The sequence below is a fragment of the Silene latifolia genome, chromosome Y, assembly GCF_048544455.1.
Source record: "Silene latifolia isolate original U9 population chromosome Y, ASM4854445v1, whole genome shotgun sequence".
Lineage (NCBI taxonomy): Eukaryota > Viridiplantae > Streptophyta > Magnoliopsida > Caryophyllales > Caryophyllaceae > Silene > Silene latifolia.
Window position 1 is genome coordinate 210,877,937 of NC_133538.1, and position 24,573 is coordinate 210,902,509.

The 24,573-nt window shown below is 43.4% G+C and overlaps 1 protein-coding gene across 1 annotated transcript in view; it reads left to right on the forward strand.

Annotated features, from left to right (window-relative positions):
• The window catches only part of LOC141630012 (uncharacterized), a 35,767-nt gene extending 23,396 nt beyond the window's left edge, over window positions 1–12,371 (forward strand). The window contains exons 5-6 of the mRNA XM_074442909.1: window positions 11,920–12,024; window positions 12,108–12,371. Coding sequence (XP_074299010.1) covers window positions 11,920–12,024; window positions 12,108–12,371 — 369 coding nt within the window. The remainder of the gene's footprint in view (window positions 1–11,919; window positions 12,025–12,107) is intronic.
• Window positions 12,372–24,573: the final 12,202 nt, after the last annotated feature.

The window sequence follows — 24,573 nt, forward strand, 5'->3', positions numbered from 1 at the left end:
TTCAGCTGGAAGTGAGTGCCATGATCGCTAATGAGCTCATGCGGCACCCCATATCTGCAAATGATTTCATTCTGAATGAACTTTGCTACCTGCTTTGCTTGTAGAACCTTGTACGATTTCACTTCTACCCACTTCGTGAAGTAATCGATGGCGACTAACATAAAGCAATGCCCATTGTTCCGAGATGGGTTGACCTTTCCAATAATGTCGATTCCCCATGTTGAGAAAGGCCATGGTGATGTCAAAGTATATAAGTTGATGGCGGCACATCTTTGTATGTTTGCGAAGATCCGGCAATTGTGGCAATGTTTGACATATTGGCGACAATCTGTCTCCATCGTTGTCCAATAATACCCTAATCTCATGATTTTACGAACCAAAGATATGGGCATTCATGTGTGGGCCACACTCTCCGTCAGGGACTTCTTCCATGACTCTTTTCGCAGTTGGTGAGTCTATGCATCGCAAAAGGATATTTTGCGCAGTCTTCTTGTACAATTGTCCGTCATTGGTTCTAACGAACTGAGCGGCTAGCATTCGAATAGCGCGCTTTCCGTGGTTATCCATGTCGGGTGGATACTCTCCTGATTCTTTAAATTTCAGAATAGCATGATACCAAGGTTCGGCCTCGGTTTCTTCTGTGTCTCCGATTACATTAACATAAGCAGGTGACGATCTTCGTTCGACGCATATCGGCATAGTATCCATATGATCGGTATGTTGATCGAGCGGCTAGCTTTGATAGTGCATCGACAAACTGGTTTTCGTCGTAGGGGGAGGTGCACGTACTTGACCTCGGTGAACAACTTTTCTAGTTCTTCGATTTTTGCTTGGTACGGAGCCAAGCTATCACTTCGGGTTTTCCACGTCCCGGCCACTTGATTGATCACTAGTGACGAGTCCCCATGTACTACAAGCTTTTTGATGCCCAACTCGAGAGCACTGTGCAAACCGAGTAGGCATGCTTCATATTCGGCCGCGTTATTAGTGACGTTAAAGTCCAATTTGATCGAGATGGGAACATGTTCACCTTCCGGTGAAATGAGTAGAACTCCTATCCCGTATCCCCTATAGTTCGATGCTCCATCGAAATAGAGGTCCCACGTATCATTGTCTATGTGAACGATATCTTCGTCGGGAAACGACCACGTATCCAAAACCTCAGTTTCTTCTATCGGGTTATCCGCCGGGAAAGTCTCGCAACCGCCCTTCCCTTTATCACTTTTAGCGGTACATATTTCAGGTCAAACTCGGAAAGCATTAAAGTCCATCTTGACACCTGCCGTTCGTAATCTGGTTTTTCAAACAAGTATTTGATTGGGTCCATCTTCGAGTGGATGCAGACACTATGACTGAGCATGTAGTGCCGTAACTTCTTTGTCGCCCATACTAAAGCCAAACACGTCTTTTCGAGCTGAGTATACTTGATTTCATACTCCAAGAACTTTTTACTAATGTAGTAAATCGCTCTCTCCTCTTTATCGACCGTTTGCGCCAGCATTGCCCCCATTGCAAAGATTCGTGGATGTAAGATACAACAAAAGTGGTAACTTGACCATTGGTGGGCTAAGCACGGAAGGGGAAGATAGTATTTCTATGATCTTATCGAACGCACTTGAGCGGTGATCATCCCATACGACGTGTTCCCGACCTTCAATTTCTTGAAAATTGGCTCGCATATCATCGTTAGCCTTGCCACGAACCGACTTATATATTGGATTCTTCCCAGGAAACCTCGAATTTCCTTCTCGGTTTTCGGGTGAGGCATTTCCATTATGGCCTTTATTTTCGATGGGTCCACCTCGATGCCACGGTGGCTGACGATGTGGCCCAACAATTTGCCGGATGTGACTCCGAATGCGCATTTTTGTGGATTCAACCTCATGTTATACTTGCGCAATCGTTCGAAGAATTTGCGTAGTGTACCAAGGTGGCCATCACGCTCCTTTGACTTGACAATCATGTCGTCGACATAAACCTCGACCTCCTTGTGCATCAAATCATGTAGCAATGTTGTCGCGGTCCTCTGGTATGTGGCCCCTGCGTTTATCAACCCAAAAGGCATTACTGTGTAGCAATAGGTTCCCCATTGCGTTCGAACGCAGATCTTATGCATATCTTCTTTCGCCATCTTGATCGATTATAACCGGCAGGCGTATCCATCCATGAAGGATAGTAACGCGTGCTTTGCCGTGTTGTCAACCAGGATGTCGATGTGAGGTAATGGGAAATCGTCCTTCGGACTTGCCTTGTTTAAATCCCGGAAGTCAACACAAACCCGAACTTTACCATCTTTCTTAGGCACTGGAACAACGTTAGCCACCCGGTCGAGTATTCGACACCTTGATGAACCCGACTTTGAGTTGCTTGTCGATTTCTTCTTTGACCTTCAGAGACCAATCTGTATGCATTTTGCGTAGTTTCTGCTTGACCGGCTTATATCCCGGCTTGATTGGGATCCTGTGCTCCGCAATTTCCCTATCAATGCCTGGCATGTCTTTGTAGGACCATGCGAAAACATCTTTGAACTCATGCAACAAATCAATGAACCCCTGTCTTTCGGTGGGACTTAAAGTAGTTCCTATTTTAAGCTCCTGTGGTTCTAAGGTTGTACCTATATTGATAGTTTCGGTATCTTCGATGATCGAAGTTTTCTGTTCGTACTCTTCCAACCCTTTTATCAACTGTAGAGGTGGTTCCATTTCTTCTTCTTCTTCTTCTTCTTCTTCGACCAACTGTTCATCCTCGACCTCAGTCTCAATGTCATTATTAAAACAATCATTTTCAAAAATTGAATTGCAATGTGAGTAAGACGAGTCATAAGCAAACTGGTTCATATTATTATTGATTTGAAATTGCGCGAAATGCGCTAACATTTGAGCCAACTGGTCAGAGCTCAGTGGCGAGATAGGGGTATTCGGGACAGGCCCCGGAATACCACCATTAGGAAAAGGTGCATAGGAAGGGAAAGATAGGGGAGGGGTATTTTCAACACCTGACTCCTTAGACTCAATCTTAGGACTTATCTCAGACTCAGACTCAGACTCCGACTCAGACTCAGAATCGGTAACATCATCCGGCTTGAACATCTCTCCTTCTCCCGTTGTCAACTTGAAAAGAAGTCCTTTGTTGTCAGTCCACTTGATTGTTTTCCGCCACCCCGTGTTGGTCCTAAGAGGATCCACATCGGTGATGAGGGTAGATGGGTCAAACCGCCGCTTCTCGGGATCATGCTTACCAAATCTTCGTTTGGTATTGGTGATTTCTTCTCTTCACCGAAAAGGAGACCCATAGCTTTCTCGTCATTTATTGGATCCGGTTTGGTTTCTCGGCATCACGGTCGAGAATGTCTTGGGGATGTAGTAGCAATCTTGGAATACTTCGATTCCTGGGACCATAAGGTTCTTCTTTGGGTCAAAGATAGGTTCGGGAAAGTCCATGCAAGGGAGTTCTTCCCGACTTTCACGAAGTGACCATTGAGAGTTAGGTGATACGGTCCTATTTTAATATCTCGATCTTCGATCGTTCTTCCCTCTTTTCCGTAGATCTTTTTCGGTGGGCTCATATCCAAGCCCGAAGGTTACTCCTTTGGCTACGGGTGGTTTCAACTTGAAAGCCTCCTCCTTTCTAGGATATAGAGAGAAACCGAAGTACTTCCCAGTTTTGAGAATCACCTCGCAGACATGACTTCCCGTATATAGATCCATATTTTCGGAGTTCAACTCGATCATGTTGACAATCTCGAAACCACATGCGTCATTGGTAGCTTCGACCCTTACTTCGGAAGTAATGTCTCCTCCCGCTACTGATAATTGGCGTGGCGTCAATGGTGACGGTTTTGCCATTGAGTGGGACCTTGATTTTTCGATGCAGCGTTGATGTTACGGCCCTTGTAGCGTGGATCCAAGGCCTTCCCAACAATAAGTTGAAGGATGAGCAAATGTCAATTACTTGGCAATTTATTTTCTTTTCCACTTGCCCGGTCTGTACTACCGGATCGACAAGTCCACTCACTCGGCGCACAAAGTGCCATCGAATGCCCGGTATGCGTGTAGTGGGGATGAAGTCATTCTTCTCCAAGCCCGAATATGCGCCGTTTTCGGAGGGAGTACGTTGACAGCCGATCCGTCGTCAACCAAGGTCATAGGGATGTGCTTGTTGAGACATACGAGAGCAATATAGAGGGCCAGGTTATGTCGAGGCCCGAACGGTGGCAGATCTTCGTCGGAGAATGTCACGGCGTTGGTAATCCGAGGCCGTCGGGCGATGTGAGTGACCATGTCCGCAGGAGTAGTATTCGACGACACGGTCATGTTCATCAAAGCTTGTAACAAAGCTTGCCGATGTTCGAAAGAGCTCAGGATAAGTTGCCAGATAGATACGTCGGCCTTAGTCTTTTGGAGTTGCTTGATGAGGGAAGCCTCGGAGGTCGACCCTTCACCAAGAACTTCGACCACTACTGGCTCTTTGAGAGGCGTCTTGTTCGGGGTATCTTTAGCTTTCTCCACACGATACGGGCGTCCGGATCTAGTCAAATGGTTTGACTCTAGGGCGTCTTGCCTCACCTTTAAGATTTCTTCTTGGGTGTGAGGAATTGTCGCACCTTTGACGAGGTAAACATCATCCTCGTCATCGGCCCAAACGCCATTGATTTCATTGCCGCTTCGGAGTATGTAGGGAGTACAATCGACAACAAAATCCCCGAATGTAATCTCGTTTCTCGAGCTTGGTAGGAATTCGGAGCAATCTACGAATATTCTTCCGACGAAAACCCCTTTTAGACGACATGGGCGAATCAGGTGAGAGTAATCGACACTATCTTCGGTAGAGAAAAAGTTAGTGTGGTCGCCAAATGGATTGGTGACGTTGTTGGGCTTTATGGCCGGGATTGGGAGCGTTCCGTTCTCAATCATATCTTGAATTTCGTGCTTTAGTCTAAAGCACCTTTCAGTATCGTGTCCCTTCCCTTGATGAAAGGCACAGTAGGCATTTGGTTTGTACCATTTGCCTTGTTGTTCAGCAGGTGGATCCGGAGTTGGACCAATGGGCTTCAACTTTCCTTGGGCCATGAGCCTTTGGAGAGCATAGGCGTAAGTGCACCCGATATCGGTGAATACCCTCGGAGCTTGGCGCGGAGGCCTTTTTGACTGTCCATCTAAGAGATTGACAGATTCAACAAAGTGGGCCGCTGCGGGTGCTTTTGCTTTAGATGACGAAGCCCCTTGGTATCCCTTTGGCTTCTCAGCTTCAGCAATTCGGACATCGTCCTCTACCTTTATCCCGATCCTTATCAATTCCTTGAAAGAACCAAAATTTTGGTATTTCAGAGCATTACGGTAAACAGGTCGTAAATTCTTCACGAACTTATCTACCATTTCAACTTCATCGGGCTTCTTAGCTAACTTCACGCTTTCAAGCGCCATCTTGCGAGGAACTCGGTAAAGCCCTCTTTCTCCTTTTGTGTCATAACCTCCAAAGTTCTTATGTTGGTTTGAATCTCAACATTGTCAAGCATAGTGCTTACGTAACTCCACCGTAATATCTTCGAAAGTGGGGAAGTTCTTAAGGTCAAGATTGTAGAACCATGCCTTCGGGTGTTCTCCCGCAGATTGGGCAAAAATTTCGGAGAGCATATCGCAGGTACTCCCTTCGGTGCTAAGTACCCTTTATAGGCCTTAACATGGTGGACCGGATCTTGATGCCCTTGAACTTTGGGATGTCGTGAGTACCATGTTCGTGGGCAACTTGTCTGAACGGGGCATAGGCCCTAGCATTCTCATAGTGAATGTTCTTCCCCGGGGAGAGCTTCAAACGGTCCTCGATGAACTTGAACCGTTTCTCCAAATCGTCGAGGTGGGGTAGATGAAGAGGAATCTTCAACCAGCTTAGACTCGATCACATCCATTCGGGTCATCATGAGGTTCACGGCCTCCGTGAGCTTGTTGATAGCATCTTCCATTGCTTGACGTCGGGTTTTTGGCGGCCTTTCTACAAGAAAACCCCGTCTCGAGTCAATATTTAAAGTAAGAGCCCTGCGCACACTTAAGGACACGACCCTAACTTGACTTGAACAAAGACTCGACTTGAGATTGACTAACCAAAGGTTCGACTCACGGTTTGATTTAGACGTTGGTTCATTTTAGACTCGACAAAACGACATGACTCAAACTGTCATAACTCGATTCTAAACTGGACTTGGTGTGACTAAACCCGTGATTGGGCTAACATAGCCCATGGGTTCGAGTGAAACGTCCATAAGGCCTAGCTTGGACGTTTTTTGTGGACTATTCTAGACCAAAAGGTTGACCAACATGACTCAAAGCCCAAGAGGTGAGTTTGGGTGACCCAACAAGGTCGTGTTCTAGACTCTTAGAACGAAACATGCCCGGCCTAACACGGCCATGACCCGGACACGACTCGACGCATTTCATGCTTGGTTGAGGTTCGAGAAACATTTTGGATTGATTTTGAAAAACGAAGGATTGATTTGAAAATGAGATTTGAAATGGGCAGCATGCCGGCTATAAAAGCTTGTTTTGGGCCGAAATTCTAGTCCTATTTGGGCAGCATTCCGCGTTTTTAAAACCATGCTATTTTGAAAATAAGTTGTTCAAAAGTTCGGTTTTGAAAAGGATATGGGAATTTTCGAAAAAACAAGACTCGGGAAAACACATTGCACATTGTCATTCTCATGTTATAAGGATGTATGCTCCTAGACATCTCTAAGTCTCGGCAAGTCTTCTATAAGAAGGTCTATGCCCTCCATCCTTTTGCGGTCTTATACAGCAAGGTGTCTTAAGGTAAAGTACCTAGAAGATCGTCCCCACCATCAAGAACCACGCGAGGCGAAGTGGAAGCGAGCAATGTGCAGCTTCCCGGCATAGTGGGACGTCGCCCCCCACGCATCACGAAGAAACGCTGGGACGGCCCGGGCAAGTCCTTAAGGGTTTATGCATGAATCGTAGCACTATGAGTAATGTTTTACTTTCCAACACTTTCTTTTCAAGTTTCACCTCGGAGGAAAAGACCCTAGAAACACAGTGTAACTAGTCCTCTTTTCCCCGGAGTCGCCAAATCGTGGACACGGCCCTCGGGAAGCTCGCGTCCGCGGGATCCACACTAGGCATAATCGACTCGAGGTTCTTTCGAATCGAATTAAGACATATTAGAGTCGCCACCAAGTTTTTTGGAAACTTGGAACCGTTCAAGTCAACTTTACACCTTTCATCGAAAAGCATAAAGCCAATTGACTACGAGTGATTAAAGATAAAGACTTGTACCCTATATCACTCGATTTGAATGACTCTCGTAATCCAATGGTATTTAGACGGATCCACAAACCATAGATCTTGAGTAAGGGGTGAGGGTACGTGTTGGGAAGCCCATAAGGACACCCAACCCCGCCCGTCAATAACGGCCTCTACTAAGTCAAGTATGAATTTCAAACAAGGTCATAGCTACTACGATATATGAAATGCAAACATCGTTTTAACCCTAACATGTGAAGTTTCTATGTCGATTTAGATGCAACTAAACTAACTTTGTCAAAGTTGTAATTTAGCATGTGGGTTGATTGATCTAAGCAACATATAAACGAAAGAAAACAAGGCTTAGGGGGAATGGGGGAGCCGTTGGGATCTACCTATTACAAACCAGGCATTTCATGCCGACGCAACAACAAATTAAAGATACAACTCGATCTAAATACAATTGCTACATACAACCGTACACGACATAAAACACACGGCCGTTTGGCCTTGAAAACCGTGCACATGAGGGGTGGCCCACGGCTCACATGACCCACGGTCCTTGGGTCACTCCTCGTAATGCGTGCTCGCGCTTAATCTCATCGAATTAGACATAGGGCTACGCACCAAAGCATGCATTAGCATAAACCGGGCCATGTTGCTTTAAACAACATGCGGTTTACTACGCTCCTACAAGCATTGGGGAACAACCGTCTAACCAAACAAGACTAAGGTTTTTAGAAATCATTTGACTCGATAAAAGAAAACGAACTTGAAAGATTACAACTCGATAAACCAACGATAAATTACAAACAATGAAACAACGAGAAAACAAACGGTATAAAAACAAAACGAGAAAGGTAAAGAAAACGGCCACCTCACGGCCCAAACCAACGGCCACCCTCACGGCCAAGACGAGGCCAACCTAGTTCCTAAGTTAGATTCATTGGTTAGATCGAATGATTGCGAAAAGGGATAGGAACCAAGTTAGAAAACGAGTTAAAAACGATGTTGATTGATTGTCGCATGAGGGTGCATTCTACACGGCCTAAAGGGTCTAATTAGGTCAAATTCGCTAATTAATTTAACTCATCGAGTGTCAATAAGAAGGTGCTAATCACGCACTCTTATACTAGCGAGAAATTAGGTGAAAGAGAGAGATGCATTCAATTATTTACAGAATCGTCGATTGATTTTATAACTTACGTCGAGGCCACCTATCGTGTCTAATTAGGTTATTAAATTAAATTAATGTTATCTAAATACGTCATAGGTTAACAATCAGAGGTTAAACTAACATACAATGGGTCCTAGGGTATGTCGATTTGGCCGAAACAGTAAGGGGTCGAAAGCGATGAAAGTTAGACAACTCGTTTTATTTATGCCCTACCTTGAACACGAGGATATGTAAATGAGACGGGGGTGTACGACCGACAGAAGTAGCGGTTTCTTTTCCCATCTCAAGTCAACGCGGGTGTTCATGGTGGTACTTTAACTCATACTCGGACTAACTAGTTTCATAGTTAATTTAAAACAATCGATAAACAAAACGAAAACAAACAAAAAACAAACTATAAAAAAAGCATAAGAAAACGAAATAAAAAAAGGAGAGAAAAGGGGATTTGATGCACCCTCAACCTACATGTATCGTTGACACCGTCTTGGGTCGTAATCGATGGTAGATTTTGTCTCGAGAGGCCGTCGTCGACGAAGAATAAAGCAAACACGCGTTTTGGAAACTTTCTGGACAGCGATTTTAAAACAGTGATACCTCCCTCGTTTCACGACGAAAATTCGATCTAAAAGATGTTTTGGAAACTAGAAAGAGAGGAGAACAAGGATCTTAAAGCAACCCCTGCTCGTTTTGGGTTATTGGGCACAAAAAACGAGCACAAACAGAACTGGACAGACAAGAAGAAACGCGCGAAAAACAGAGTGTTATTTCACTGCTTTTTCGAGGGATTTCGTGTACTCTCAAGGGCAATTTGGCTCGTAATTCTTTGTCTAATGTGTATATGGATGTTATGTGGTTAATTAGGAATAAGAAACTCGAGTTTTTATGGAGGTTTGATGGAGGAACGAATGGGTTTTCGAAGAGGACACACAAACAGTTTCAGTTTGTGTGTCGGTTTTGTTTAGGGTTTTTGAAGGATGTTTAGGGTTTGTTTCTGAGGTTTAAAGCTTATGGGTGATGGTAGGATGTATGTAGAACTTAGAGGAATGAATGTATGGTGAAGGGGTGGTATTTATAGGGAGTTAAAATAGGTTAAAGGAGAGTTAGGGCAAATCGGGCTAGCTCACGGATGGCTGCTGTCCATCGACTTTTGTGAGGGTTTGAGGGGGGTTTTCTTGGTGATTAAGCTAGGATAATATGGGTAGGATACTAGGGTATGGGTTAGGGTTAATGTACTCGAGATTCGTGCCAATTCGTAAAGGAAACGGGCTCAAAAACCGAGCTAAAATCGAGCTCAAAAACAAGTACTCAAAACGAGTTTCCTTCGCTTTTCAAATCGATTTTTCAAATCAATTAATAAATTAAAATAAATGACTTTTCAAATCAAATATACTCATAAAATGATTTTTTCAAATCAAATACTTATTTTATTTTCAATAAAATAAACTTAAGAAAATAAATTCAAAATAAAGCTTTAATTTAAATACCATTTAAATTAATAAAATGAACTCACTAAAAAACATTAATTTAAATATCATTTAAAATAATAAAATGAATTCACTAAAAAACATTAATTTAAATATCATTTAAATTAATAGAATACTTCATCGACGACGCCCATTCTACCTCGTAAACGAGCTCCAAATAATGACAATGACAACTAAAGAATACACGTGTCCTATCATCATCGGGTGTTTGTCGGGTTCTCTATAAATTCCAATATCGACGGATACGGGTATCTACAGACTGATCGATCACAGATGCGAGATTATAACGATACCTCGTAGGACAAATTTTTGTGACAACGTAATGGAGTCCTAAATGTTTAAAAACATTCAGTGCCAGGTCGTGGATAGGAAATCCATTGTGTTCCTAGAGTCAATTCTTTTGACTATCGATTGTCTCTTGAGATTAAGGCAGTTTTTGGGTGACTTTGGTTTCTTTCTCATGGTCTGCCGTAACTGGAGGCTAAGTAGATTTTTTCTGGGTCATTTCATACTGTGCTTACATCTGCAGGATTCGAGTTGAGGAAAATATCCAACCTTTATCAGGTTTAGTTATTTCTCAGGGCCACTCGAGGAGTAGTAACTGAAATGCATGGCCATGCTCGAATGATGATTCGTTTATCAGTTAAGTTACTCTCTAGTTGGGGAAACCACTCTTGATACCGATCACTTGTAAAATACGACCTTTGTGAATACGGATTTTCCAAATTGTTTTACATTGAGTGGGAGAAATTTTAGGATATGAGAATCGGTTATCACACATACACTTGTGAGGACAAGTGGGAGTTTGTTGGAGCTTGTGTCCTCCACAAATTAGTGTGATAACATTTATAAATCTCTTATAGGTTCACAAGGGTATACTTCGTATTTTATCAGTTGATTAACGATTACCTAATAACGGTTGGCTTGCTAGAAAGTTTGACGTTATTATCATACTGATGGCGGTGATCAACTGGTCCCTAAAAGTCACACCTAAAGGATGTGTTTGAGAGATGTGATTGTATGAAAATATAATCACATTGATGCCTGACTAAAAGGTTAGTCCAAGTAATTGACTAAACAGATAGTCAACGTGTTGATGAGACGATTATTTAATGCCGATTAAATAATATTAGCTGAGACGAATTAACTGTCAATTCGTAAATTGAATATAATAAGTTATATTTAATTAATGTATATAATTTTAGAAAGTTAGCTTGGACGAATTAATATGTTAATTCGTAATTAAATGTAATCGGTTATATTTAATTAGCAAGTTAAAGTATATATTATACGATATTGTCACAGACCGGCATTATTAAATCCACTGCAAGCTGTTGTGTGTAGACTTATTAATACGGAATGATATAAATGACAATTTATAAATAATACATTTTATACATTTTGTATACCACCAAAATAAGAAGATTTAATCTCCTTATTTTTGGGTAGGTAGAAAAACCGAAATAAGAGAAAATAATTCTCTTAATTTCGGATATGGGCCAAAAAATTAAAAGAAGAAAAATCTACCCTAATCACTCCATATACTCGGTTTATAGGGAGATTAAGAGGAGTTTTTTCTAACCTAATTTTTCTAACCTATTCTTGCCTCTCATCTAAAACACAAAACCGAAAAACCCTAAGCAATTTACAGAAATAAGGGATCGATTCTAGGAAGAATACAAAGGGCATATCTCATATCATCTTGGGTGCAACTGATAGGTGAATATCATTGCGATATTGTTCTTAGGCCGATTTTGCTAGGACCGAAGGTTGTTTCTTCATTCTCTAGTTTTGTTTATGTAATTCATTTTATGACTCGCATTCGTCATTATAATTCGTTATAATCCTTAATATTAAGGGAAGTATACAGATAATTTCTCACAAATATACGGGCGGAGTTTGTAAATATTCTTTCTTTTATTGATGATTATACTATACCATCTTTACATTTATTTAGAATTTAATACAAGTTTAGGTAGAAGCTAAGTGTTTATGTGGTGATGACTAACAGGAAGAAAAAAACAAAAGGGAACTAACTGAATTGGAGGTTTTCAAGCAAACTCATAAGAGGAAAGATGGGTCCTATGTGAAAGATACCGCAACTGAAAAATTTGTGGTACACATATAGAAAAAAAGTTTGATGTACTCTAAATTTTCTTGTAAATTGACACATACTTAGCACTTTTTAAATGTGTGAAGTTGGATGGTGATACTTATGTTGAATCTGAACTTGCGATTAATCCTACCAAACCTAAAGTGCAAATCCAAAATGAAGCTTTCAGCAAACTAATGTATGGAGAAGATATCCCTAAACGCCCTTTAGGCTATGGTTTCTGTGTAAAAGGAAGTGATGTATTTGGAGTGCATGGTATCTTAAGGAAAGAGGCTTTTGAATCAGGAGAAGTAGTTCTTTGGCTCTCGAGAATAAGGAAAAAATGGAAAATATGGAAAAGGCTGTTATAAGTTTGAACAAGGACAAAGAAGAGCTGCAAAGCAAGTTGAATGAGACGAATATCATCATGTATAAAATCTTGGAAGGCATGAGTTCTGGAATGCCGTCGCCCGAGATAGCTCAGCTCAAATCGACCTTGAATTCACAGGTATTTTTATGTTTATGTTGTCTTTAAATTTAATACATGTATATGCCTTGGAGCTGGAATCGTAGTATGATGTTGTTGGTATCTAGTTTCGTATATGATGGTTTCGTCTATGCTGAAGGTTTTTATATGAATGTTGGTAATTTATGATCCAAGAATAAACTGACTTGAATTGACTAGAAATAACTAATTTGAAATTGTATTGTACGTGTGTGTTTATATACTAACAAATATTTTATACATCGTTCGACATGACCTTTAACATTTCAAATAGCGAATGGCTATCTATATGGATAGATGCGGCAAAAACAAGAATGGCTAGGGAATGGCTATCTACATAGGGTAGTATTTGACCCATTTTACACTTAAGATGGATATGGCCGTCTTAAGGAAGACCGACTCTTAACCTATTGACTTGATGTGAATTGACAGTTTGACACGTATTTGAAGTAAATGACTTGGCGCACACTCGACCCTAATGACCTATTTGCCCAGTCTAGCTCTACCCTGTTGTAGTAGCATTGCAGATTGTACCTTTTATGGCAGCCGAAAGGAACGACTCATAATATGATGAAAATATGGATATATAAATACCTGAAATCGCGCTTCTATCAGAAGTAGAAGAAGAATATTGCCAAAAGCACCAGAGAGAAGACGACTAAGAAGAAAGCAGCCTTATAGATCCCCATAACACAACTCCAATAGAATATTAGCTTCTGTTCATGTTCATGTGCTCACTGTGTGTCTGCGTGCGAACTAGTCTTTCGCCTTTTACTAGAGAATATTAGCTTCTGTTGTGCTGATATTTTTGATTTATGTGGGTATGCCTTTACAATGGGTGGATAAGAATAGCAAAAGAATACAAAGCTACGAAGTTGCACTAATAGATAGTGTAAAGTATACTCTACTTGGTTGTTTATTGTCTGTCTTTTTGCTAATAACCCTCTACTTAACACTCTTGCCCAAATCATTTTGCATGTATGCAACTATATACTTGTTTCACGTCAGCTATACTTTTATAGTTTGTCAGCTATACTTTGCGTTTGCATTTGTGTAAGGGATATGAAGATTCATGTCAACTAGACTTTCATAGTTTCCTAAGTAGTAGTGTGATTTCATCTTTTCCTTATTAGTAGAAAAACTTCCTACATGATTGACTTGTTGACGATATTTAATTTCTTTGCATGTAGATATCGGACTCGACAAATGGTGGCGGTGCATCAAGATAAAAGGAAAAAATATGGAATTCACTTTTTTGGGAGTAGTTTAGTCATATCTTTTGTCTTGGATTTAATCTTTGAGGACATTTTATTATTTTTACGTGGAAAAATTTCTATTGTTCGGATGAAATAATTACGTAGTTCTATTAAATTTGAAAGCAAGTAATTTGATAATGGAATTTTAATTTATGCTATATAATTTTGTTTTGATATATTCTTGTCAAATTAATGTTGTTTAATTTATACTCTCTATGATATGTCATATCTTGTAATCTATATAATTTAATTCAATCGTATTGAAAAAATTGTAGCCGTAGTGAATTTTTCTAGTGCAGGAAAAGCATCGAGAAATTTTGAAATTGCGACGTAAAAAAGTGTAGAGAAACACTGACGTTTAAAGGTAACGCGGCTCTTGACACCAAAAAGTGTCGAAAAGGTTGACGCCAAAAGGCGTCAGAAAATCCTGACACCTCAAATATTTAAAGCGTCAAGAAATAAAATGCCGACGCTTTTAAGCGTCGAAAATAGACTAAAAAAGGGTCGGAAAATGGCGAGCTGTGTCGTAGTGAGTAAGCCTCGCCGGCCAGGGTGCGTATATGAGGAGGGCTCACCAGCCGCGGTGCCTTGTAAGGCTCACCAGCCATGGTGCATATATGAGGAGGGCTCGCTAGCCGCGGTGCGTTGTAGGGCTAGCCAGCCATTGTGCGTATATGAGGAGGGCTCGCCAGCCGCGGTGCGCTGTAAGGCTCGCCATTCATGGTGCGTTGTAAGGCTCGCCAGCCATGGTGCGTATATGAGGAGGGCTCGCCAGCCGCGGTGCGTTGTAAGGCTCGCCAGCCATGGTGCGTATATGAGGAGAGCTCGTCAGCCGCGGAGCGTATATGAGGAGGGCTCGCCAGCCATGGTGCGTATATGAGGAGGGCTCGCCAACCGCGAAGCGTATATGAGGAGGGCTCGCCAGCCGCGGTGCTTTGTAAGGCTCGCCAGCCATGGTGCATATATGAGAAGGGCTCGCCAGCCACGGTGCGTTGTAAGGCTCGCCAGCCGCGGTGCGTATATGAGGAGGGCTCGCCAGCCGCAGTGCGGTGTAAAGCTCGCCAGCCATGGTGCGTTGTAAGGCTCGCCAGCCATGGTGCATTTGTAAGGCTCGTCAGCCATGGTGCGTATATGAGGAGGGCTTGCCAGCCGCGGTGCGTTGTAAGGCTCGCCAGCCATGGTGCATATATGAGGAGGGCTCGCCAGCCGCGGTGTGTTGTAAGGCTCGCCAGCCATGGTGGGGTCGGTTGATCGACCATGAGAATAGCCGCGTTGAATGGGTTTGTTTTGAAATAGTGGACTCTTGATGGCGCCGTGGAAATAATGAATTTTGAATTTCACTATTATTGTTTTTGAAGTGACGGTTTATGTTGCCGCCGTTGACATTTAAAGGAATAGTGAATTTTGAATTTCACTATTTGTTTTTGAAGTGACAGTTTATGTTACCGCCGTTGACATTTGAAGAAATAGTGAATTTCAATTTCACTATTATGTTTTTTGAAATGACGGTTTATGTTGCCGCCGTTGACATTTGAAGGAATTGTGAATTTTGAATTTCACTATTTGTTTTTAAAGTGACGGTTTATGTTGCCGCCGTTGACATTTGAAGAAATAGTGAATTTGAATTTCACTATTATGTTTTTGAAATGACGGTTTTAATTTCCGTCGTTTGAATTTTGGTTTGTTATGGGAAATTGGGCCAAAGCCCAAAGTTTCGCTGAATGAAGCAGGGAGCACCCCATTGAGGCACGAGCTACTTGGCGAGGTAAGGGGGCTTCCCTATTTTCTGTCAAAGATGCGAGAATGGCTTGTTCGTCATTCTCACTTCGTCTTCTTCATCCTCTTGACGAAACCCAAACAAATCGCCATTGTTGGTCTTCTTGCTTGCTTGTGTTCGTGCCATCATAAACATGTCATCTCAAGGTATGTATTTCCTCTTGAATCAATTTGAATTTGTTGGTCTTTTGATTGATTGAATTAGGGCGAAATTTGATACCCTTAAAATCGATTTGGGCGTTTTTTATTGAGCCTATTTTGAGTGAAATTGATGATTGCATTAGGTTAGAAACCTGTTTAGGAGTATAGGGGTGCTTTTAGTTTACATTTTGGTCCCCGCTTACGTCCCTTATGCTCGAAAAACGCGAGCGAGGCGAAGAAACCGTCTCATTTGACAATCCCAAGTTTATTTGCTTGGGTAATGGGTCCCACTAGGTTGTATTGTAGTCGGGAAAGACTGTGTTTGCCATTGTGGACCTTTGTCGGGTGTTATGGGCAAAGTTGAAATTTTTGCCTTTGAAGCGGTCTCATGTCTGACGAAATAAGCGCCTGTCCGGGCTTGAATTGCGTCAGTTCGTTCTGAAATGGACCTTATTAGTAGTTTAGGTCGCTTTGAGGGTGGTAAAGTCACGTTTCCTCGTTGTGGTCGTATTTTGAAAATTTGACCGGTTTGCGCTCAAACTGGCGTAGAAATTGCCTTTTTGAGTTGTAGAAAAATACCCCATTGTGTCGGGAACGTATTTCGGGTTGTTGGGGGACCTCGTGTGGGTATTGAGGTGCCATTTTCTTTTGTTGTTGTTTTGACTCGCCTTTTGATTGAAAAGAAGGGCGAGTCGTTTTTTTGTGCGTTTTTTTTTGTGAATTGTTTTTGGTTGGTTGGGTTTTTGGTTGGGTTTGGGCGGGATTGCCCTTGTTCTGCTTTGCAAGTTTTTTTTTGGATTTGTCCATTTAACGCCGTCGTAATGCCGAAATTTCGGCTGACGTTCTTTGTTTGTTCTTTTGATTTTAGGGGAGTGCTCGGGACCTGTCGGGTCCATTGCTGAGGTCTTGGAGGAGGAGGATGATCCGGGAGGAGCAGCGACGACTGTTTTTTGTTACAGGCTTGGTTTTGTTTTCCCTGGTGGCCTTTGCCCGGCCAATGATCGGATATCAATCGTTGGTCGTTGTCTGCGGAGGTTCGGATGTCCGATGAGTGGGGTTCAAAACGGGCATGTTATCCCACGTTGTCGTCTTCGATTGTTGTCGAGTTCTGGTGATTCGGGTTCAACATCGGGGTAATACCCGGTGTGATGGTTCCCTTTCATCCTTGAATTCTGATGATTGGAGGTCAACGTCGGAATAACGTGTTAAGTTACGATCCTCGATTTTCGCGTCATCCGAAGTCTGCCAGGCATCATTTTTGTTTTTGTCATGGAGTGGGAACGTGGTGTTACCGCCATGGTAACCACCTCTGCTTCCGTTGCTAATCCTCCGGTTCCCGTGTTGCTCCTTTTCTTTTTTGATGGGAAGGATAGGGAGTGCTTAGTCCGGTAGGTGGCAGGTAGCCCCCAGTTTGTTGTCTTAGGCCAGTGTCTGTATCATAAATGTCTGTACCGGATTCCGTTTGTACGGTCAGTCGCTTGTATCGAATGTGCGTCGATGTATTTTGTGTGAGGCGGTTTGTATATATGTGTTTTTGGATTGTGGTTTATTTTGTGATTTTGGCTTTTTTGTGTTGTGTTTCAGAGAAGCGTTGTCGATTGCCAGTTCCCCTTTTGCTTTGCACCAGTTTCTGCATCGTTAGTGTAGAAAACAGGCGACAGGTAGCACATACGCATAAATGTAAACACGACAAAAGCATTCAATTGAAAATAAAAATTAACCGCGATAACTCGAACTTAAAATTGGAATTCGAAATTTGAAATGATATTTTGAAAAATTCCGCGACGAGTCATCGCGTTCGGACTTCTTATAAAGAAATTGATTTGAAAATTGAGCAAATTAACTTGTGTTTTGAATTAAATTGCATCGAAATTGTTGAAATTGATTTGTAACTCGAAAAATTCAAACTCAAACCGTCAGGGGTGAATTTTAGAATATAATTTTTTTTTTTGCGAGTATATTTGATTTGATTTTTGTGAGATCAAGACACGAATTTGTGAGTGCTTGAATTTTTGAGGAAAACTGATGTTGTGTTATCAGCTTTCGATTTTTATTTTTGCTGGGAAAATTACGAAAAAGCGAAAAAAAATTCGGAATTTCGACTGACATGGAAACGATCTATCGCGGATCGGGACGACTAGCCCTTCCCCCTTTTAAAAAAGAAAGAAAAATCCGTATGTTTAAAGCTGCGTCATGGAAACCGTGTTGGATTTCGTAAAACGCGAAAACAAGGAAATGTGAGTGTGAGAAAGCACAAAATGTCCAGACCATCCCGAAGAGGCGCGAGCATTCTGACGGGAGGTTTGGCATGTCAGGAGAAAACACAACTTGAAAGGGACAATTCAAGGTGGGAATCCTGAGAACAGGGCCAAAGAGGCGCGAGCTGCTTGGCGATAGGAGCCAGGTCTCCCTTTTTTCTGAAAAACGCGCTGATTGTTTTGTATAAATAGGTATGTTTGTCCTTCATTGTTTCATTATCCGAAACACGAAAAACATCTCTACAAAACCTCTTCTTCTTCCACAAAAATATTTCATGGATGCCTTTGAGAATGCGTTGCGACAATTGTGCCGGGACTTGTCGACTCCCGAGAAGTATCAACTCGTTTGCATGGGAGTTGGTCAATTATTGGTGATACGTCAAGTCAAGGTGCAATCCTCATTTCTTGAAGCATGTTCTCGGTTTTGAGATTCGAAACATCATGTTTTCGTTTTCCCGAAAGGCGAAATTTGTTCTCTTGCCGAAGAAGTTGGAGCCATTGGTGGGTGGTCGGGTTGTGTTCTGGTGCTTCCTCCGACTCGGTGGTATTATAAGGAGAAATTTCGTTCAATGTTGGGCTTGTCAACAAGCCAATTCAACTTTCTTCTTGCTCGTCACGGTGTGGATATGTTGGCTCTCATCAACATTTTCTCAAACCGATTGGACGCCAATGTTTCGGAGGTGTCTAGGAGAAGGGCTCTTGCCTTTTGCCTTGTCCATGTATACCTCTTTGTTGATGCTTTGAAGAAGGAGGGGCCAAAATGCTATGGTAGCATGACCCTTGTACATGTAGTTGAGCAAATGGAGCATGGTAGGGATCCATCATGGTTGGTGCTTGGCGAGATCATCCAAACTTTGGACAAGGAGGGCTCTTATGGAGAAGCTCCCTCGTTTGGATCTCCAAGGATCCTCCAAGTGTGGCTATTGGAGAGGCTAAGTTATATACAGCCTCCGGTTGATTCCTCCTCTTATTCCTTTCGTCACCTTACTATGAGGAAGAAGTTGTACTCGGATAGCTTTGCTTCCACTGAGGCCTATTGGGCCGCGAAATTGGCGGAGGAGGGTGGTCCTCACATCCATTGGGTGGTGCCATGGTGGCACTTAAGGTCCTTCACGGGGTTGCCCGCTTCGGGTGCTAGTCCTCGTTCTTTGATTGTGGTGGGTTTGAAGGTTGCTTCCTTCATTTATCCCGAAAGGCTCATGAGGCAAATGGGGCGTCAACAAAAGGTGCCCGCTCAAGATACACTTGTCCAAGAGAATGTTTTCCGAAACTCCGAGCTTGTGGAGGTCTTCGAAAGATGGTGGGCCGCTCGCCCGCTTTGGGAGGTACCAAACCCTGTTGCCACGACATGGGTGACTCCCGCTTATGTCAAGTGGTCAAGAGCTTCATCCTTGGAGGAGAGGTCCAAAACCGTAAGGACGAGGTTGTCGACTTGAAATATCGAGAGGTTGGCAAGCCCAACCGTGCCTTTTTTGAGGATTATATTGATGGAGTTAGCCCGGATGTGATGAGGCCACCAAAGAAGAGAAGCTCGGGTCCCAAAAATGTAGTGGGCCGTGCATGGGCTCGTTTTGGGCCGAACATGGGGTCTTGCAATAGACCAGAAGCGTTTCCATTATAGATCCATTGAGGATCCGTTCTGAGGAGGAAGCCCGTGCTAGGCGGGCCAACAAGAAGAACAAGGGGAAGATGTACCCCGAGGAAAAAGGCGAGGGTAGAATTGAAGAATGAAAACCTCCATTACTCACTTTATTATTATGTTGTATTAGCGTTGTGACTTTTTATTATGTTGTACTAGCTATGTTTTGTGTGTTTTGTGCTAGTTTTACTATGTGAGGTGTTTTAGTCGACACCTTAGCTTTGACAAGTTGTAGACTCGTCGAGCTTTATTTGTTGTTGAAATTGCAATCCCTCCCATTATTAATTAAATAAGAGGATTGCTCGTGTCAAAATTGTGAATGCTTGTTTCTTCCATCCATTTTGTAAAGGCAATTCAGTTTGAATCGTACTAAACATTTGCACTCGGGAAGGTGGGATTTTGCTAGGAAGGGAGAAAGGCTTCTTTTGTATTTTTGTGGAAAAAGGAATGTTTTTCTTTTTTTTTTTTTACGGGGATGTTTTTTTTATTATGGGGATGGTTGTATCCTTCTTGTGTAAGAAAGGACTGCCTACGTATCCACGTGAAGAGGCGAAATCAAACCATGATCGTAGTTCAAAATGTTTTGTAAATTTGATTGGGTTTTGTGGTTGTATCCCTCATGTATAAGAAGGACTTCCTACGTATCCGCCTGAAGAGGTGAAATCAAATCATGCTCGTAGTTCAGGGGGTTTGTTTGACTGCAAATGGATGTTACCTTTGACAGATCAAAGGACATTTGAAACGGGCAAGGTGCCGCCACTTAGACTCGATAAAACATGCAATTTCAAATCAGAATACGTTGAGGAACTTGACTTTAAGAGGGTTAAGGTGGTTGCTAGTTGTAAAACTAGGGTTAGGTCGTTGGTTGCTACGGCTTAAGAGTAGTATTTCTGGAGTTGGTCTACGTTGGTCGGGTTTGTAAAATCCTCCCCGTCTAGGTCACTCAGTCTCACTGCGCCCCTCGAAAGTATTTTCTTGACCAGGTATGGCACGGCCCAGTTGGGTTTGAACTTTCCCCTCGGATCGACGGGTAACGGTGCTCGAACTGACTTGAGGACCAAGTCGCCCTCCTTGATGTTCCTGGGTTTAACCTTCTTGTTGAATGCCCGTTGTATACGTCGTTGGTATAGCTTGACATTGTGCAAGGCGTTGTGTCGCTGCTCGTCTAGAAGAGTGAGTTGTTCGTATCATCGACGGGTCTATTCCGCCTCAGGGACCTGACTCTCCAGTAGGATGCGTAGAGAAGGGACCTCTAATTCTGCCGGTTGAACCGCCTCCATACCGTATGCTAGGTAGAAGGGTGTGGCGCATGTCGGTGTTCGGATGGAGGTTCGATATCCCTAGAGTGCGAATGGGAGTTTGCTCGGCAAATCGCGGTAGTTGTCTTGCATTTTCTTGATAATGGTGACAAGAGTTTTGTTCGCTGCCTCCACCGCTCCGTTGGTTTGAAGACGGTAGGTTGATGATCGATGTCGTTTGATCTTGTATTTGTCTAGTAAGGCCTGAGTTTCCGCCCAGAAGTGAGAGCCTTGATCGCTGGTGATTTCATGGGGTACCCCATAGCGGCAGATGATGTTGTCTTGGATGAACTTGGCCACTTGTTTGGCGGTCAAGACGACATATGACTGTGCTTTCACCCATTTAGTGAAGTAGTCGATTGCAACGAGGACGAAGCAATGCCCCTTAGTGCCTATAGGGTTAACTTTCCCGATGATGTCGATGCCCCAGGTTGAGAAAGGCCAGGGTGATGTCATGGTGTATAAAAGGGATGGTGGTATGTCTTGTATGTTGGCAAAGATTTGGCAGTTGTGGCAATGTTTGACGTAATTGCGGCAATCGGCTTCCATGGTGGTCCAATAGTAACCTAACCGCATGATTTTTCGGGTAAGCATCATTGCGCTCATGTGAGGGCCACATTCTTCGTTGTGGACCTCTCCCATGACTTTTTTGGCTTTGTGATGGTCAATGCAAAGGAGGGGAATCCCCCGGGGTGTTCTTTTGTATAGTTGATCTTGGTTTATCACGAATTGTGATGAAAGTAAACGGGTGGCTCTTTGTCCTCTTGGATCAGAGTTAGGAGGGAATTCGTTTTTGGTTTTGTAGTTGAGGATGCCTTGGTACCAGGGTTCCACATGGTTTTCCTCGTCGTTGTTGATGGCACAGATGTGAGCTGGTTCGCTCCTTTTTCCGACACATAGGGGCATCGATGTCACGTCGTCAGGTATATTGATGAGCGCGACAAGTTTCGCAAGGGCATCGGCAAATTGATTTTCCTCTCGTGGTAAGTGGAAGTAGTCGACTTGGTCGACGAACTTGGCCTCTTGATCGATTTTCACTCGGTAGGGAGCTAAGCTGTCACTTCGAATTTTCCATGATCCGGATACCTGATTGATGATGAGCGAGTAATCGCCGTTGACCCTCAGTCTCTTGATGCCAAATGTTATGGCTGCTTGTAGGCCGATGAGACATGCTTCATATTCAGCGGCATTGTTGGTGACGGCGAAGTCTAGCTTGACCGAGATCGGAACATGTTCTCCCATGCGTCGGAGTCGGCACAAAGGATGTCTTCGTCAGGAAGTGACCATGTGTCGGTCGTTGGATCATCGTTGACGGGATTTTCTGCTAGGAAATCGGCGATCGCCCTTCCCTTGATAACCTTGAGGGGTACAAACTTGAGATCAAATCCGAACAGCATGAGTGTCCACCTAGACAGCCTTCCGTTTAGTACGGGTTTCTCGGAGATGTATTTGACCGGGTCCAAAATAGTATAGATGTGGACCATGTAGCTGATCATGTAATGCCGCAGCTTCTTTGTTGGGTGTACCTCGTCTCATAATCGATGAACTTTTTGCTGATGTAGTAGATGGCTCGTTCTTCACCGTCGACTGTTTGTGCTAGCATTACTCCCATGGCTGTGTCTGTGACAGTCAGGTATAGGGATAAGGGAATCCCTTGTTGAGGTGGCATGAGGACAGAAGAATTGGATAGGATCTCCTTTATCCTGTCGAAGGCCTTCTGACAGTCGTCGTCCTAATCGGTGTGATCAGAGGCGCGAAGCTTCTTGAAGATTGGTTCACAAATCATGTTGAGCTTGGCTATGAAGCGGCTGATGTATTGAACCTGACCGAGAAATCTTTGAATTTCCTTCTCGTTCTTAGGCCGTGGCATTTGCTGAAGGGCCTTGATTTTGGTTGGATCAATCTCAATTCCTCTTTTGCTGACGACGTGTCCCAGGAGTTTTCCGGAGGTGACCCCGAATGCATATTTCTGAGGATTTAGTCTCATGTTATATTTCCGCAGACGAGCGAAGAACTTCCGGAGGGCGCTGATGTGGCCGACCCGTTCTCTTGATTTGACGATTATATCATCGACATATACCTCTACCTCCTTGTGCATCATATCATATAAGAGAGTGGTAGCGGTCCTTTGATAGGTTGCTCCGGCATTGATGAGGCCGAAGGGCATGACCGTGTAGCAGTATGTACCTCACTGTGTAGTGAATGAAGTATTGTGCATGTCTTCCTCAACCATTTTGATCTGGTTGTACCCAGCATACCCGTCCATGAATGATAGGAGAGCATGCTCGGCGGTATTATCCACCAGAATGTCAACATGTGGCAAAGGGAAGTTGTCCTTTGGACTCGCCTTGTTCAGATCCCTGAAGTCGACGCAAACCCGAATCCTCCCGTCTTTCTTTGGTACAGGAACAATGTTGGCCACCTAGTCAGAGTACTCAGACACTTTGATGAACCCGGCCTTGAACTGTTTATCCACTTCTTCTATGATTTTCAGGGCCCATTCAGGACGCATTCGACGCAGCTTTTGCTTCACGGGTTTAGCTCAGGGTTTAATGGGTATCCGCTGCTCTGTAATTTCCCTGTCAATCCCAGGCATATCTTTGTAGGGCCAGGTGAATACGTCCTTGTATTCGTATAAGAGGTCAATGAACTGTTGTCTTTCCGAGGGGTCAAGGGTTGTCCCTAACCTAAGTTCTTGAGGTGTATTGTCGGTTCCTATGTTAATAGGTTCGGTCTCCTCAATGATGGGGGTCCTGGTTTCCCGTTTGTCAATTTTTTTGGCTAAGTGAGGTGGGTAGCCACTCAAGTCAAATTCCTCATAGTCATTCAAAATTGCATTGCAGTTAAATTGAGACGAGTCATAAGCAAACTTAGCGTTCATTAAGTTGACACGAGCGAAAAGCTCGGAGAGCACAGACATCTCATGGTCAGTCAGAGGCGACACAACAGAGGAGGTGGCCCCTGGAACAGGCTCCGGGTTGTCACCTTCCATGGAAGTGGGGACGACCCTAGTTGGCTCAGCCTCTGAAGCAGCCACAAGCTTGTGATAGAACAGCGGGAAGGGGACCTTGACTGGGATATCAGGATTGTTAGGAGCTATGGCAGACTCTAACTCCGACTCAGACTCAGATTCTTCTTTACTTCCCTCTTTGAACATAGGGCCTTCTCCAGTTGTGATCTTGATAATGCGGCCTTGGCGATCAGTCCACTTGGCGGTCTTCCTCCAGCCTTTCGTAGCTTTCTCCGTGTCAGTATCGGAGATCAATGCGGTCGGGTCAAATTGGTCGTCCCTCAGAGCAATGTTGATGATGTCCTCATAGTCGAGGTGCTTGATGTTATCCACTCCAAAGAGGAGAGTGACCGCTTGTCCGTCGAGGCATGGGGACGACTTAGACTCGGTTGATGCAACTTTGGTGTTGTTGGGGTTGAAGTAGCAGTCCTGGAAGACTTCTACACCCGGGTGTCTGACCTTGGGTACAGAGTTATAGATCGGCTCAGGAAAGCCATGGTAGAGCTCAGACTCTCCCTCGGGGACAAAGTATCCATTGAGGGTCAAATGATAGGGACGGAGGATAATTCCGTGCTTCTTGCGCTTCCGAACTAGGAGGTTCATCTCCTGGATATCCTCATTGGTAGGTTCATAGCCTAGCCCAAAGGGGATGTTGGGGACCTTAGCTTGTTTTAAGGGAGGTAAGGCACT